The sequence below is a fragment of the Leucoraja erinacea genome, chromosome 1 (genome assembly GCF_028641065.1).
Source record: "Leucoraja erinacea ecotype New England chromosome 1, Leri_hhj_1, whole genome shotgun sequence".
Taxonomy (NCBI): Eukaryota; Metazoa; Chordata; class Chondrichthyes; order Rajiformes; family Rajidae; genus Leucoraja; species Leucoraja erinaceus.
The window spans coordinates 300,690-318,871 of NC_073377.1; the positions used below are offsets into that span (position 1 = coordinate 300,690).

Below are 18,182 nucleotides of genomic sequence, written 5' to 3' on the forward strand. Positions count from 1 at the left end.
TATTTTAAAGGCAGAGATAGATAGTAAGGCAGTCAGGGGTTATGGAGAGAAGGCAGGAGAATGGGATTTGGAGGGAGAGATGGACCAGCCATGATTGAATGGCAGAGTAGACGATGAGCCGAATGGCCTAATTCTGCTCCCATCATTTATGAATGTGAAGGCAGATGAGATCAGTTTAACTTGGCATCATGCTGGGCACAAACATGTGGGCCGAATAACCATATAACAATTACAGCACGGAAACAGGCCATCTCGGCCCTACAAGTCCGTGCCGAACAACTTTTTTCCCTTAGTCCCACCTGCCTGCACTCATACCATAACCCTCCATTCCCTTCTCATCCATATGCCTATCCAATTTATTTTTAAATGATACCAACGAACCTGCCTCCACCACTTCCACTGGAAGCTCATTCCACACCGCTACCACTCTCTGAGTAAAGAAGTTCCCCCTCATGTTACCCCTAAACTTCTGTCCCTTAATTCTGAAGTCATGTCCTCTTGTTTGAATCTTGCCTATTCTCAAAGGGAAAAGCTGGTCCACATCAACTCTGTCTATCCCTCTCATCATTTTAAAGACCTCTATCAAGTCCCCCCTTAACCTTCTGCGCTCCAGAGAATAAAGACCTAACTTATTCAACCTTTCTCTGTAACTTAGTTGTTTAATCCCAGGCAACATTCTATTAAAGCCCGTTCCTATGCTGTACTCTTCTATGTTCTACGTTAAGGCAGCCTTGAAAGCTAAATAATAATTTAAAAAGCAGCAACTCAGACACAGCACAAATGGATTGGTTGTCAACTTACGTCTCGTGGAGATGACCATTCTCCACCCTCTGCTCCACGAAGGCCAGGGCTCGGACGTGCAAGGGAGAATGGGGGAATGCCGAATGCACCCACGGCAGGCCAAAGATGGACAGCACGATGTTGATGAGGCCCACAAGGAAGATGTCCCAGTGATAGCCTGTGCCTTTCCTTAGTCTGCAAGGAAATCATTCGAGGAAGTGGTTAGTGGTTAGAGTGGTTAGTTGACTTCCAATTTAAAGGTAGCAAAGAGGCGTAAACTCTTTAATTCATGTCCATTAGTTCTAGGAGCAGAATTAGGTCATTCGGCCCATCAAGCCTTCTCTACAATTCAATCATGGCTGATCTATCTTTTCCTCTAAACCTCTTTCTTCTGCCTTCACCTCATAACCCCAGACACCTTTACTAAATAAGAATCTGTCAATCAGCGACTTAAAAATATCCATTGACTTGGTCTCCGCAGATGTCCGTGGCAAAGAATTCCACAGATTCACCACCCACTAATAAAGAACGTCCTCTTCATCTTTTGTTCTTTTAGGAAGGACATTAGGAGACATTTCTTTAGTCAGAGGGTGGTGAATCTGTGGAATTCATTGTCACAGGAGGCTGTGGAGGTCGTCAGTGGATATTTTTAAGGCAGAGATGGATAGATTCCTGATTAGTACGGGTTTCAGAGGTTATGGGGAGAAGGCAGGAGAATGGGGTTAGGAGGAAGAGATAGATCAGCCATGATTGAATGACGGATGGGCCGAATGGCCTAATTCTACTCCTTTCACATGATCTTATTTATGATCTTTCTAAAGGTACATCCTTTTATTCTGAGGCTATGACCTCTCGTCCTAGACTCTCCCACTAGTGGAAACATCCTCTCCACTTCCATTCTATCCATGCCTCCCTCCTCATAACCACAACTACATCTTCTCAGTATCATCTTTCTAAATCTCCTTGGTATCATCTTCAAAAGTCTTAACCCTCTTGCTGAAGTAAGCTGCTTTGTATCCAGTGGTCAAGATGGAACCAAAGATTAGTGAAATGCATGAAGGCAAAACGTTAACTAAATAAAACAAACAGATCGCCACCAAATCTTCAACCAAGAAATAGACTTGCACTAAATGATACACCCTTTATCCTGTATCTGTACACTGTGGACGGCTTGGTTGTAATCATGAACAGTATTTTCATTGTATTTTGGGACATGTAGTCTTTTGGTACATTGGCCCTCATCATTTGAGGTATTGGGTATAGAAGTTGGGAGGTAAAGCTACAGTTGTACAAGATATTGGTGAGGCCGCATCTGGAGCACTGCCTTCAGTTTTGGTCACGCTATTATAGGAAGGATGTCATTAGGAAGGATGGGTGAGTGGGCAAATGCATGGCAGATGCAGTATGATGTGGATAAATGTGAGGTTATCCACTTTGGTGGCAAAAATAGGAAAGTAGACTATTATGTGAATGGTGGCAGATTAGGAAAAGGGGAGATGCAACGAGACCTGGGTGTCATGGTACACCAGTCATTGAAAGTAGGCATGCAGGTGCAGCAGGCAGTGAATAAAGCGAATGGTATGTTAGCATTCATAGCAAAAGGATTTGAGTATAGGAGCAGGGAGGTTCTACTGCAGTTGTACAGGGTCTTGGTGAGACCACACCTGGAGTATTGGTCTCCTAATCTGAGGAAAGACATTCTTGCCATAGAGGGAGTGCAGAGAAGGTTCACCAGACTGATTCCTGAGATGTCAGGACTTTCATATGAAGAAAGACTGAATAGACTTGGCTTGTACTCGCTAGAATTTAGAGGATTGAGGGGGGATCTTATAGAAACGTACAAAATTCTTAAGGGGTTGGACAGGCTAGATGCAGGAAGATTGTTCCCGATGTTGGGGAAGTCCAGAACAAGGGGTCACAGTTTAAGGATAAGGGGGAAGTCTTTTAGGACCAAGATGAGAAAAACATTTTTCACACAGAGAGTGGTGAATCTGTGGAATTCTCTGCCACAGAAGGTAGTTGAGGTCAGTTAATTGGCTATATTTAAGAGGGAGTTAGATGTGGCCCTTGTGGCTAAAGGGATCAGGGGGTATGGAGAGAAGGCAGGTACAGGATACTGAATTGGATGATCAGCCATGATCATATTGAATGGCGGTGCAGGCTCAAAGGGCCGAATGGCCTACTACTGCACCTATTTCTATGTTTCTATGTTTCTCTTAAGCTGGGAAGAGTACAGATATTTACAAGGATGTTGCTAGGACACAAAGACCTGAACTATAGGGAGAGGTTGGGCAGGCTGGGACCTTCTGACCTAGAGCGCATGAGATTGAGGGGTGATCTTAGGTAGACACAAAATGCTGGAGTAACTCAGCGGATGAGGCAGAATCTCTGGAGAGAAGGAATGGGCAACGTTTTGGGTCGAGACCCTTCTTCAGCCTAATGTCAGAGGAAGGGGGGAGGGGGGTGAAAAACGATAGAATGTAAGTAGTGGGAGAACTGGGAAGGGGATGGAGAGAGAAAGCAAGGGCTATCTGAAGTTAGAGAAGTCAATGTTCATATCGCTGGGGCGTAAACTACCTAAGCGAAAGAGGGGTGATCTTCAAGTCAAGAGAGTTTATTGTCATGTGTCCGAGATAGGACAATTACATTCTTGTAGTGCTGCAGCACAACAGGATATAAATACAGATCAGATCAGTGTGTCCATATACCATATGATATATATATATACACACATCAGTAAACAGATAAAGTGCAATAGGTTGTTATAGTTCATAGTTTGTTTGAAGTTGTATTTAATAGCTTGATGGCTGTGGGGAAGAAGCTGTTCCTGAATCTGGATGTTGCAGATTTCAGTCTCCTATACCTTCTACCCGAAGGCAGCGGGGAGATGAGTGTGTGGCCAGGATGGTGTGGGTCCTTGATGCTGCTGGCAGCCTTGTTACAGGTACAGGAAGATACAGGTATATATAACAAGTATATGAGACTATATGAGGTATATATACAGGAGATAGATAGATAGATAGATAGATAGATAGATAGATAGATAGATAGATAGATAGATAGATAGATATACACACACACACACACACATACATACATACAGGTATATATATAAAATCATGGGGAATAGATGGGGCAAATGCTCAGAGACTTTTACCCAGGTTAGGGAGATTAATAACCTGAGGACACAGATTTAAGGTGCGAGGGGCAAGGTTTATAAAAACCCTAGGGGCAAATTGTTCACTCAGAGTGTGGTGGGCATATGGAACGAATGGCAGAGGAGGTAGTCGAGGAAGGTACTATAACGGCATTTAGACATTTGGACGGGCATATGGATAGGAACAGTTTAACTGGGTATGGGCCAAGTATTTGGCAGCATTGGGCCTGTACTCGCTGGAATTTAGGATGAGGGGAGAGCTCATTGAACATACCGAATAGTGAAAGGCCTGGATAGAGTGGATGTGGAGAGAATATTGTCATTAGTGGGAGAGTCTAGGACCAGAGGCCACAGCCTCAGAATAAAAGGACATAGTTTTAGAAAGATGAGAAGGAATTGATTTACCCAGAAGGTGGTGATCTGTGTAATTCTTTGCCACAGAAGGCTGTGGAGGCCAAGTCAATGGATATTTTTAAGGCAGAGATTGACAGATTCTTGATTAGTACGAGTGTCAGGGATTATGGGTCTAAAGCAGGAGAATGGGCTTGAGAGGGAAAGATAAATCAGCCATGATTGAATGGTGGAGTAGACTAGATGGGCTGAAAGGCCTAATTCTGCATCCAGAACCAATGAACACAGACAATAGGAATAGTGTAGATAGGGCATCTTGGTCGGCATGATGTGTGGGGCCGAAGGGCCTGTTTCCTCGCTGTATGGCTCCATGAGATCAAACCATTCATCTGCTTGCCTACACAGATTCAATTTTAAGATTCAGATTCAATTTTAATTGTCATTGTCCGTGTACAGTACAGAGACAACGAAATGCATTTAGCATCTCCCTGGAAGAGCGACATAGCAAACGAGGTCTTACGTAAGTTGTCCTTCAGGAACGAGACACAAACATCACTGCAGATTTACGATGAAGTTTGGCAATTTTTAACACCTCACCTGTGCTGAGGGGCATTTGTTAAGGACATGACAATGTTCTGTTCCAAATAGAAGAGCATGGAGAGAAGGAAGCCCAGGCCCATGCCGCCAAATATCGCCCCGATGGAGAGCACATGAAACGGAGCCAGATTGAACAGCCTCTGATTCGGATTATAACTAAATGGGGCAACTGAAAGAAAGAAATAACACCAACAGAAAGAGTTAGGAGTGGAACACAACCCAGCATCAACACAGTTAAATAAGCAACTTTGCCGTCTGCGAGCAACATGTTTGACGATTCTTTACCGTTTAAGAGTTCTGTAGATCCGCCAAGGAATACTGGGGGGGTGGGGAGTCAACAATGTGGCAGCGTAGGCGTGGAGTTAACGGGAAAGAGAATGCAGGAAAGGTCCCGGAATTCTCCAGAAATAACAGGACAGAAAGTTTATAAAGGGAGAAGAAAGTTAGGTCGGGTAAAATCGCGATGGTTGTGGAGGAGGGGTGGTCAACACCGAAGGTATTATATTTGAATGCGCATAACATAATGCCCCTGTCCCACTTAGGAAACCTGAACGGAAACCTCTGGAGACTTTGCGCCCCACCCAAGGTTTCCGTGCGGTTCCCGGAGGTCTTTGCCAGTCTCCCTACCTGCTTCCACTACCTGCAACCTCCGGCAACCACCTGCAACCTCTGGGAACCGCACGGAAACCTTGGTTGGGGCACAATGTCTCCAGAGGTTTCCGTTCAGGTTTGCTAAGTGGGACAGGGGCATACGAAACAAAGTGGATGAACTTGTAGCACAGTTGGTATGATGTTGTAGGCATTATGGAGATGTGGCTGCAAGTGGATTGGTGCTGGGAGCTGAATGTTCACGGTTATACGTCATATCGGAAAGACAGAAAGGTGGGCAGAGGGGGTGGGGTAGCTCTTTTGGTTCCACCACCCTCTGAGGCCGAGAATTCCACAGACTCACAACTCTCTGTGTGAAAAGGTGTTTCCTCATCTCCGTTCTAAATGGCTTACCACTTATTCTTAAGTACGGGTGTCAGAGGTTCTGGGGAGAAGAATGGGGTTAGGAAGGAGAGATAGATCAGCCATGATAGAATGGCGGAGTAGACTTGATGGGCCGAATGGCCTAATTCTGCCTCCTATCCACTTATGACCTTATGATAAACCCCACAGCAAAGCGAAAAACAACACAGAAAATTTGAGGAAGTAAAATGAACAAACGTACTCTTGATATCTCTAAAAAGGTATGATCCTACAAATGAAAAGAACAACACCGATATTGGCAAGGCACAATCAGACAGGGTTTCACGGACCCGGGCATGTAGAAAGGGGCTGTAAGGGAAACAAAACATTAAGAAAAGCATCTCTCAATGAAATTAAATAAACAGATATTCCTACTTTCCTAAAAAAAAAAAAAATCAAGAAATCTTCGGCACGGTGGTGCTGTGCTAGAGTTGCTGCCTTACAGCACCAGAGACCCGGGTTCGATCCTGACTACGGGCGCTGTCTGTACGGGGTTTGTACGTTCTCCCTGTGACCTGCGTGGGTTTTCTCCGAGAACTTTGGTTTCTAGCTTGTACGTCTTTGTACGTCAAAGCTTGTACGTCTTTGAATGTGGGAAGAAACCAAGGATCTTGGAGAAAACCCACGTAGGTCAGGGGAGAACAAACAAACGCCATACATTCAGCACCCGTAGTCAGGATTGCTGACGGGTCGTTGTAAGGCAGCAGCTCTACCACTGCACCACCCTGTGCAGTACTGTTCTATGGTCTATGGACAGTGTGGATGTGGAGAGGATGTTTTCATTAGCGGGTGAATCTAGGACCAGAGAGCTCAGAATAAAAGGATGTTCCTTTAGGAAGGAGATGAGGAGGAATTTCTTTAGTCAGACTGTGGCAAATCTGTGGAAATTATTGCTACAGAAGGTTGTGGAGGCTAAGGCTTGGATTATTTTAAGGCAGAGGCTGATAGGTTTTTGAATAGTACGGGTGTCAGAGGTTATGAGGAGAAGGCAGGAGAATGGGGTTGAGAGGGAGAGATAGATCAGCCATGGATGGAATGCTATTTATTGTCATTCAAACCTTGGTTTGAATGAAATTTCATTTCTACAGTTTTTTACATTACAAACAAACCCCTAGACCCACACTGAACACAGTTTACATAAACATCCATCACAGTGAATCGCCAACACCTCCTCACTGTGATGGAAGGCAAAGTCTTTTTCTTCCCTTTGTTCTTCTCCCGCGGGCCGATGGGCCTAATTTTTAGTTTAATTTTAGTTTAGAGATACAGCGCGGAAACAGGCCCTTTGGCCAACCAGGTCCGTGCCGACCAGCGATCCCTGCACATTAACACTATCCTACACCCACTGGGGACAATTTTTGCATCTACCAAGCCAGTTAACCTGTCTTTGGAGTGTGGGAGGAAACCGAAGATCTCGGAGAAAACCCAGGCAGGTCACGGGGAGAACGAACAAACTCCGTACAGACAGCACCCGCAGTCGGGATCGAACCGGGTCCCCGGCGCTGCATTCGCTGTAAGGCAGCAACTTTACCGCTGCCCCACCGTGACTGCTCCTATCACTTAGGACCCGCTGAGTTCCTCCCGCAGTTTGCAATTCGTCATTTTCCCGATAGTGTTTACCTTTTTTTGAACTGGAACAAGGTGTATCCCAGCCACAGAGTACCAAGCATCAAGACAAGGCTGAGGACAGCACTGTCGCGACCACACGGGTGAGCACCATCCTCTGTAGCATTGATTGAATGGCTGGTGTTAAACTCGCCACCCCCTGGGATTATGGGGCAGAAGTAATAATCCTGAAAAACTGAGGAACAAAAAGATAAAAACAATACCATAAGTTTCACTCTAAAGATTCAACAACTCCGCACATGCACATAGAAAATATAGACATAGAAAATAGGTGCAGGAGTAGGCCATTCGGCCCTTCGAGCCTGCACCGCCATTCAATATGATCATGGCTGATCATCCAACTCAGTATCCCATCCCTGCCTTTTCTCCATACCCTCTGATCCCTTTAGCCACAAGGGCCACATCTAACTCCCTCTTAAATATAGCCAATGAACTGGCCTCAACTACATTCTGTGGCAGAGAATTCCAGAAATTCACCACTCTCTGTGTAAAAAATGTTTTTCTCATCACGGTCCTAAAAGATTTACCCCTTTATCCTTAAGCTGTGACCCCTTGTTCTGGACTTCCCCAACATCGGGAACAATCTTCCTGCATCTGGCCTGTCCAACCCCTTAAGAATTTTGTAAGTTTCTATAAGATACCCCCTCAATCTTCTAAATTCTAGCGAGTACAAGCCGAGTCTGTCCAGTCTTTCTTCATATGAAAGTCCTGACATCCCAGGAACCAGTGCGACACGATGGCGCAGCGGTAGAGTTGCTGCCTTACAGCGTTTGCAATGGCAGGGACCCGGGTTCAATCCTGACAATGGGTGTTATCGGTACGGAGTTTATACGTTCTCCCCGTGACCTGTGTGGGTTTTCTCCGAGAAATTTGGTTTCTTCCCACACTCCAAAGACGTACAGGTTTGTAGGTTAATTGGCTTGGCATTAATGCAAATTGTCCCTAATGTGTGTAGGATAGTGTTAGTGTGCAGGGATCGCAGGTCGACGTGGACTCGGTGGGCCTGTTTCCGTGCTGTATCTCTAAACTAAACTTCAGCCCAGAGGATCACACTAACCAACCTCCCTTCCACTGACTCCATGTAAACTTCACGCTGCCTCGGCAAGGCCAGCAGCATATTCAAAGACCAGTCTCACCCTGGCCACTCCCTCTTCTCCTCTCTCCTATCGGGCACAAGGTATAGAAGTGTGAAAACGCACACCTCCAGATTCAGGGACAGTTTCTTCCCGGCCGTTATCAGGCAACTGAACCGTCCTACCACCAACGAGAGAGCAATCCTGAACTGCAGCTGAAAAGGTGATCTTAGACTCCATGTCACTGGATCCTGACCCAGATCTGTCCCAGGTGGCTGTCTGTGCACCAGTCTCCCCGCGTTAAACAAAGTCACGCACAGGCGTCCTCCATGCGAGGACCGTCATACTCGTTTCAAGTGACCGCCGATGATGATGAATTGGGAGCCGATATTAGAGAGACGCCAGTCGGGGGGGGTTTAAGCTTTAAGTGAAACAGCGAGTACCAAAGGTAGGGGGTAACAATATTCTGCAGATGTTGGTTGGCTGGCAATTCACTGCCTGGCATTAACATTACATCGGGCAGCACAGTGGAGCGGTGGAAGAATGCTGCCTCACAGTGCTAGAGACCTGGGTTCGATCCTGACTACGGGTGCTGTCTGTACGGAGTTTGTACGTCTCCCTGTGACCTGCGTGGGTTTTCTCCGATTTTCTCCCAAACTCCATAGACGTGTAGGTTTGTAGGTCAACTGGCTTCTGTAAATTACAAATTATCCCTAGTGTGCAGGATAAAGCTAATGTATGAGGTGCTCGCTGGTCGGCACAGACTTAGTGCTTAAAGGGCATGTTTCTGCACTGTATCTCTAAAGTCTAAATTAACATTATATTGGATGGCACAGTGGTGCAGCAGTAGAGTTGCTACCTTACAGCACCAGAGACCCGGGTTCAATCTTGACTATGGGGTGCTGTCTGTACGGAGTTTGTATGTTCTCCCCGTGACCCGTGGGATTTCTCCGGTTTCCTCCCTCACTCCAAAGACGTACAGGTTTGTAGATTAATTGGCTTCTGTAAATTAGAGTAATGCAGGATAGAGTGAAAGGGTGATCTCTGGTCGATGGTGCAGGGGAGGGGATTCAGGCAACTGAATCATCCTACCTCAACCAAAGAGGAGTGCTGAACTATCCTGGAGCTGCGGTTTGCGGAGCTCCCAACGCGGGCGGTGCTGATGGACAGCGCGGGGTCCTGTGACTCTGCCCGGCTCGGCCTGTGGATTCGGGAGCTGCAGACTCCGGCAGCGGGAGGCGGCTGATCAGGAGGTCCGGGCCGCTGAGGAGGAGGATGCTCACCGTCAGGGTTCGGCGTCGGCGTTCCACCAGCCCGGCGTGGGGGCCTGAACATCGGGCCACCCGGGGCGGCGACTGCGGGTGCTCAGAAGGCCCCGACCACGGATGAACACAGAGGGGAGGCTGGCTGGACTATGGTGCCTTCCTCACCTTGGTGCCATTTATGTTATGTTGTGTCGTGGACTTTCTGTGTTTGTGCTTTTTTTTAATTCACCTCAATTTTATTTTTAATATGTTTTATTATTTATTTATTTATTTTAATGATTTTTTTAATGATACTGCCTGTAAGGGAAATTAATTTTGTTGTCTCAAATTGAGACAATGACAATAAATTTGAATACAATACAACTACTGTACCTCTTTGGTGACCCTTTGGACTATCCTTGATTGGACTTTGCTAGTTTTACTTTGCACTAAATGTTATTCCCTTATCAATGGCTCGATTGTAATGGTGGATTGTCTTTCTGCTGACTGGATAGCACGCAACAAAAAAGCTTTTCACTGTACCTCAGTGCACGTGACAATAAACTAAACTGAACTGGGAAGGAAGGAAAATAAATAAGTAACACTTGCGCCACCAGTTTCACACTCACTTTTGGCCAAACCTTTACATGCGTCCACCACAAATGCGACGGATATGAAGACGGCGAGAATCTCGTCCGTTGACCTGCAGAGGGGATTGAATAACAAGTTAGTAAAAGTTGAAAGACTTGAAGCAGCCACACATACACACACACACACTAAGCATTTTCAAAGAGAAAGATCGAAGGATGATGATAAAAATTGTATTTGTACCCTCCTTAAAATAGCAATGAGGTGATGATATTACATCGATGGTATTTCAGCCAACAGACCAGGATATGGTATTAAACAACAGTTTTGCTTAGTTTCGTTTCGTTTGGAGATAGGGCATGGAAACAGGCCCTTCGGCCCACCGAGTCGATGCCAACCACTGATCACCCATTCACATTAAAGGACACAAAGTGCTTGAGTAACTCAGCGGGTCAGGCAGCATCTCTGGAGAACATGGATAGGTGACGTCTCGAGTCGGGACACTTCTTCACACTCTGAGAGTCTGAGGCTGAAGAATGGTCCCAACCCGAATCACGACCTATCCATGTTATCCAGGGATGCTGCCTGACCCGCTGAGTTACTCCAGCACTTTTTTTTGGTAAGCCAGCATCTGCAGTTCCTCATTTTGATACCCATATATACCCTAGTTGTATATTATCCCAATCCACTACCTACACATACGCGGCAATTTACAGAGGCCAATTAATCTACAAACCCGCCGCATTTGGGATGTGGGAGTAAACTGGATCACCCAGAGGACTGGATGCGCCCACGCATCACAGGGAGAACGTGCAAACTCCGCACAGATAGCCAACAAGGTCAGGATTGAGTGTGTGGGAAGAAACCGCAGATGCTGGTTTAGACCGAAGATAAGACACAAAATGCTGGAGTAACTCAGCAGGAGAGGCAGCATCTCTGGAGAGAAGGAATGGTTGACATTTCAGGTTGAGGCCCATCTTCAGACTGAGAATTCAAGGTTGTTGATCCAAAACCTCACCCATTCTTTCTCTCCAGAGATGCTGCCTGTCCCGCTGAGGTCAGGATTGAACCCATTTCTCTGACGGTGTGAGGCAGAGGCTCCACCAGCTGTGCCACTGTGATACGTAGGAAGGGTAACAGCAGATCAGAAGGGCAAACACTGCAGGTGGGCCAGTGAACTGTTTAAATAAAAGCAGAGGACAATACACTTCTGCAGTTGAACTGAGAGGCAGTAAACTAAATAAACATTTTTAATTTTTTTAAGTGAGCAAGGGTGGACAACTCCCTTTGAAGGTGGCAAGACATCAACCCGTCCCTATCCGGTTGGCATAACCGGGAGGAAGCTGGAGACATCGGGATGTGAGGAGTGAGGGCCAGTAGGATGGTGAACCGGGGTGATGCCTCCAGCTCCTTCAAGGTGGGCTACAGGAGGCGCCCCCCCGAGACACAAAGATGGCCGGGCGAGGAGAGGAGAGGAGAAGTCGGTGGGAAATGCTCAAGTACATCGAGCGCGCGGGCTGGCCGGACTTTGAATAATGGCGGCAAAACATGGCGGCGCCCGTATGTGTAACATGCGCAACAGGAATTTCACTGCAGTTACACATGTGACAAATAAAGCAACATGGAATCACTTGCCCTGGTCTACCAAGAAGCAATATATTTTATATAGTTTATTGTAAAATATAGTTTATTTTAGTTTAAGGATACAGCGTGGGAACAGGCCCTTTGGCCCACCGTATCCATGCCGACCAGCGATCCCCATGCACTAACACTATCCTACACACACTGGGGACAATTTACAATTATAACAAGCCAATCATTCTACAAACCTGCACATCTTTGGAGTGTGGGAGGAAACCAGAGATCACGGAGAAAACCCCAAGCAGGTCGTGGAGAGAACGTACAAACTCCATACAGACAGCACCCGTAGTCAGGATCGAACCTGGGTCTCTGGCGCTGTAAGGCAGCAACTCTACCACGGCGTCTCCATGCCGCACCTACCGATATCTTACCCTACCGATATCGATATTAACAAGGGGGGGGGGGGGGGGGGGGGGGGGGGGGGGGGGGATTAGATGAATAATTAATGAACACTTGCGGACTGCCACTTACCTTTTGAAAAACTTCTTCAATGAGCTTATGTTACCAACACCATAGAGGACGCAAAAGAAACTATTCCACAAGCCAACGCACCCATAAAAAGCAAAGAAATTCAGGTTGTAGTCATCACAGATGCCCTGGATCACTGGAAAGAGAAACAAAATGTCACAGAATGTTGAAAGCGAGAGAAACAATTGGAATGTCAATTCCCAGTTCAGTTCAGTTTAGTTTATTGTCACGTGTACCGAGGTACAGTGAAAAGCATTTGCTGCGCGCTATCCAGTCAGCGGAAAGACAATACATGATTACAATCGAGCCTCGAGCCGTCCACAGTGTATAGATGATAAATAATAAAGGAATAATGTTTAGTGCAATGTAAAGCCAGCAAAGTCCGATCAAAGATAGTCCGAGGGTCTCCAATGAGGTAGATAGGAGTTCAGGACTGCCCTGTGGTTGGAGGTAGGATGATTCAGTTATCTGATAATCTGAGGTTATCCCTGAAACTGAAGGTGTGCGTTTTCACACACATATTTTCCCTGATGGGAGAGGGGAGAAGAGGGAGTGCGACTGGTCCTTGATTATGCTGCTGGCCTTGCCGAGGCAGCACGAGGTGTAAATGGAGTCCATAGAAAGGAGGTTGGTTTGTGTGATGGTCTGGTCTGCGTCCACAATTAACTGAAATTTCTTGCGGTCTTGGATGGACCTATTTCCAAACCAAGCTGCGATGCATCCTGATAAAATGCTTTCTACGGCGCATCTGTAGAAGTTGGTGAGAGTTGCAGGGGACATGCCGAACTTCCTAAGCCTTCTAAGGAAGAAGAGTCATTGGTGTGCTTTCTTAGTCATTCTAGTTTGGCAGGTGACCAAGAAGATTGTTGAAGGCAGGGCGGTAGGTGTTGTTAAAATGGAAAAAAAACACAAAGTAATGGAGTAACTTTGCCGTCAGACAGCCTCTAAGGAAGACATAGATGGGTAACGTTTCGGGTCGGGACCCTTCTTCAATCTGTCCTCCAGAGATGCTGCCTGACCCATTGAGTGATTCTGTGTTGTATTTTTGTAAACTAGAAACTGCAGTTCCTCTTTTCTCGATGTGGACTTTAGTAAGGGTCCTGGCACAAGAGTCAAGAGTCAAGAGTCAAGAGTCAATTTCAAGAGAGTCAAGAGTCAATTTAATTGTCATTTGGACCCCTGGAGGTCCAAACGAAATGCCGTTTCTGCAGCCATACATTACACACAAATAGACCCCAGACACAACATAATTACATTTTACATAAACATCCATCACATAGCTGTGATGGAAGGCCAAAAAAACTTATCTCTCCACTGCACTCTCCCCCCCCCCGATGTCAGAGTCAAAGTCAAAGACCCGGCTGGCGATGGCGATTGTCCCGCGGCCATTGAAGCCACGCCGGGTGGTGCGAGGTCGCACACCGGGTCTTGGTGTTAGAGACCCCGGCGTGCGCTCGCAAAGTCCCGCGGCCATTCCAGCCGCGCGGGGCAGTGGTGTCAGGCCCCACTCCAGGAGCTCTTCAACCCCGCAACACGGGCGGGAGAATTCGCCGTTGCAGGAGCCCCGAAAAGCGGTCTCCCTCCAGGGATCCGCGGGCTCCCGGTGCCGCCGTCCGCAGACCCGCAGTAGCAGCCTTCGCATCGGCAGCAGCAGCAGCAGCAGCAGCAGCGGCAGCAGCAGCGGCAGCGCTCCTCCACTGCTCCACCCGCTCCGGTCTCGGCCAGCTCCGCGACGGCAACGGTGAGTCGGCACCAGAGTCCCCGGCTTCTTCCCGTTGGAGGCCGCTCCTCGTTGCGGCCTCAACGACACCTGAGACCCGACGAGAAAAGGTCGGGTCTCCAGTGCAGGGAGAGATTCAAAAGTTTCCCCCCCCCTCCCACCCCACCCCCATCCCCCCACACACACACCCCAACATAAAATAACAAAAACTACATAAAAAACACAGACAAAAAAATAATAAAACGCGGACAGGCTGCAGAGGCCACTGCTGACCAGAGCCGGCAAAATGTCATTGGCCCATCCCTTTCCAAGATGCTGCCTGACTTGCTGAGTTCCTCAAACAGTTTATGACTTTTCACTTGAGTAAGGCATGTGAAAAGGTCGGACATGATGGACTGGTCCAGCAGGCTAAACAGCACAGCATCCAAGGCAGGTTGGCTATTTGGATCTAAAGCAAGATTGGTGATAAGAGCCAAAATGTAGAGGTGGAACAATGCCTTGGAAGCCTGAGGCCTGTAGTGTACTGGTTCTTGGCCTGTTCCACAGTCAGAGTGAGGCCCAACACAAATTGGAAGAACAGCACCTCACATTTCACTTGGGCAGCTTACATCCCAGCAGTATGAGTTTTGATTTCTCTAACTTCAAGTAAACCTTGCTTTCGCTCTCTCTCCATCCCTCTCCAATCCTAGTTCCCCCACCAGTTCCTCCTGATTAAATATTACTGATTGTGTGCCTCGTTGTCACCTTCCCCTCAGCTAACAATGAACCATTCTACATTTCCTTGATCATCGTTCCCTTTGATCTGTGTTTTCACACCTTACCCTTCCATGTCTCTGTATCTCACTCTCCCCTGATTCTCCGTCTGAAGAAGGGTCTCGACGTCACCCACTCCTTCTCTCAGATTCAGATTCAGATTCAGATTCAAATTTAATTGTCATTGTCAGTGTACAGTACAGAGACAACGAAATGCATTTAGCATCTCCCTTGAAGAGCGACATAGCAAACGATTTGAATTTAAAAAAAAAATAATAATAAGTGTCCGTGGGGGGGGGGGGGTGGTGATTGGCAGTCACCGAGGTACGTTGTTGAGTAGAGTGACAGCCGCCGGAAAGAAGCTGTTCCTCGACCTGCTGGTTCGGCAACGGAGAGACCTGTAGCGCCTCCCGGATGGTAGGAGGGTAAACAGTCCATGGTTGGGGTGAGAGCAGTCCTTGGCGATGCTGAGCGCCCTCCGCAGACAGCGCTTGCTTTGGACAGACTCAATGGAGGGGAGCGTGGAACCGGTGATGCGTTGGGCAATTTTCACCACCCTCTGCAATGCCTTCCGGTCGGAGACAGAGCAGTTGCCATACCATACTGTGATGCAGTTGGTAAGGATGCTCTCGATGGTGCAGCGGTAGAAGTTCACCAGGATCTGAGGAGACAGATGGACCTTCTTCAGTCTCCTCAGGAAGAAGAGATGCTGATGAGCCTTCTTGATCAGAGTAGAGGTATTGTGGGTCCAAGAGAGGTCATCGGAGATGTTGACTCCCAGGAACCTGAAGCTAGAAACACGTTCCACCTCCGTCCCGTTAATGTGGATGGGGGTGTGCGTGCCGCCTCTGGACTTCCTGAAGTCTACAATGAGCTCCTTGGTCTTCTTGGAGTTAAGGGCCAGGTTGTTGTCAGCGCACCATGCTGCTAAGTGCTGGACCTCCTCCCTGTAGGCCAGCTCATTGTTGTTGCTGATGAGGCCAATCGCCGTTGTATCATCTGCATACTTGATGATGGTGTTAGTACCATGTACAGGTGTGCAGTCATAGGTGAAGAGGGAGTAGAGGAGGGGGCTCAGCACACAGCCCTGTGGAACGGTTCAGGGTGAGGGTTGAAGAGGTGTGCTTGTCTAACCTCACAGACTGGGGTCTGTTGGTTAGAAAGTCCAGTATCCAGTTGCAGAGGGAGGGGTCGATGCCCAGGTTACCGAGTTTGGTGATCAGTTTTGATGGAATAATGGTGTTGAATGCTGAGCTGTAATCGATGAACAGCATTCTTACATAAGTGTCTCTGTTGTCAAGGTGGGAGAGGGCGGAGTGAAGTGCCGTTGAGATGGCATCCTCCGTACTCCTGTTCTTGCGGTAGGCAAACTGATAGGGATCCAGTGTGGGGGGTAGGCAGCTTTTGAGGTGTGCCAGGACCAGCCTCTCGAAGCACTTGGTGATGATGGGGGTAAGTGCAACTGGGCGGAAGTCATTGAGGCTTGCCGCAATGGAGTGTTTTGGCACTGGCACGATGGAGGTGGCTTTAAGGCAAGTGGGGACAACTGCTTGGGCAAGTGACAGGTTGAAGATGTCAGTCCAGACGTCTGTCAGCTGCGCAGCACAGGCACTGAGCACGCGCCCGGGGATGCCGTCAGGGCCAGCAGCCTTACGTGCATTAGTCCTACTACTCAGTGCCACGTACACGTCGTAGGGGGTGAGTGTGAGGGGTTGGTGATCGGCAGGTAGCACAGCCTTGATGGCTGTCTCTAGATTGTCCCTGTCGAAGCGGCCATAGAAGTGATTAAGCTCCTCAAGGAAGGAGGCGTCGCTGGATGTGGGGGTGATGTTGGAGGGTCTGTAGTCCGTGATGGCCTGGATGCCTTGCCACATGCGTCGGGGGTCGGAGTTGTTGTTGAAGTGCTCCTCAATCCTGAGCTTATGGCAGTGCTTGGCCTTCCTGATGCCCCTCTTCAGGTTAGCCCTGGATGAACTGTAGGCTCGAGCATCGCCTGACCTGAAAGCGGTGTCCCGAGCTTTCAGCAGTAGCCTGACCTCGCTGTTCATCCATGGCTTCTGATTCGGGTATATGGTCACCTGTTTGAGGGAGGTGACACTATTGATGGTGGAGTTTATAAAGTCCAGAACAGAGGATGTATAGGAATCAATGTCCGTGTGAGAGTCAAGGGTGGCCTGGGCTGCAAACGCCTTCCAGTCAGTGTTTCCAAAACACTGCTGAAGTGTGAAGTCCGCTTCCTCTGACCAGACTTTAACTGTCCTTACAGTTGGTTTAACCCGTCTGATGAGTGGGTAGTACTTAGGTAGCAGGAACAATGAGACGTGATCAGACTGACCAAGGTGGGGGAGGGGGATGGCTTTGTAAGCGTCAGCCATATTGGTGTAGACTTTGTCCAGTGTCTTGTCTACTCTAGTGGGGAAGGATACATGTTGGTGGAATTTGGGCAGTACAGTCTTCAGGTTGGAGTGATTGAAGTCACCCGCAACAATGAAGGCTGCCTCGGGGTTGTGCGTCTGTTGTTTGCTAATGGCAGTATGCAGCTCTTTCATTGCAAGCTTGGCATTAGCATCAGGAGGGATATAGGCTGCAGTCACAACAGTGGAGGTGAACTCTCTGGGCAGATAGAACGGTCTGCATCTAACCAAGAGGAATTCAAGGTTAGCTGAGCAGTGACTCTCGATGATGGTGGAGTCCGTGCACCATGCTTTGTTTACATAAATGCACAGACCCCCCCCTCTGGTCTTACCAGAGTCTGATGTCCTGTCCGCTCGGAGTAAATGACGCCCGATAGCTGGATGGCGCTGTAACGAGGAGCGGCCTCCAACAGGAAGACCGGGGGCTCTGGTGCCGACGACTCACCTCACCGTCGCGGAGCTGGCCGAGTCCAGAGCGGGTGGAGCGGTGGTGGAGCGCTGCTGCGGCCCGACCTCCGGAGATTCGGAGGCTGCAACTGCGGGTCTGGCGGACGGCGACACCGGGAGCCCGCGGGTCCCTGGAGGGAGACCGCTTTTCAGGGCTTCCGCAACGGCGACTTCTCCTGCCCGAGTTGCGGGGTCGATGAGCTCCTGGAGCGGGGCCTTACAGCAATGCCCCGCGCGGCTTGGAATGGCCGCGGGACTCTGCGAGCGCACGCCGGGGGCTCTAATATCAAGAACCCGGTGTGCGACCTTGCA

General features: G+C 48.3%; 1 protein-coding gene across 2 annotated transcripts in view; it reads right to left on the reverse strand.

The window, feature by feature from the left end:
- The window catches only part of slc4a11 (solute carrier family 4 member 11), a 196,239-nt gene that overhangs the window by 12,040 nt on the left and 166,017 nt on the right, over window positions 1–18,182 (reverse strand). For both annotated transcript variants that reach the window (XM_055642506.1, XM_055642582.1), the window contains 6 exons: window positions 12,540–12,672; window positions 10,469–10,542; window positions 7,517–7,697; window positions 6,099–6,205; window positions 4,886–5,054; window positions 802–975 (listed from right to left, as the gene is read on the reverse strand). In XM_055642506.1, coding sequence (XP_055498481.1) covers window positions 802–975; window positions 4,886–5,054; window positions 6,099–6,205; window positions 7,517–7,697; window positions 10,469–10,542; window positions 12,540–12,672 — 838 coding nt within the window. The remainder of the gene's footprint in view (window positions 1–801; window positions 976–4,885; window positions 5,055–6,098; window positions 6,206–7,516; window positions 7,698–10,468; window positions 10,543–12,539; window positions 12,673–18,182) is intronic.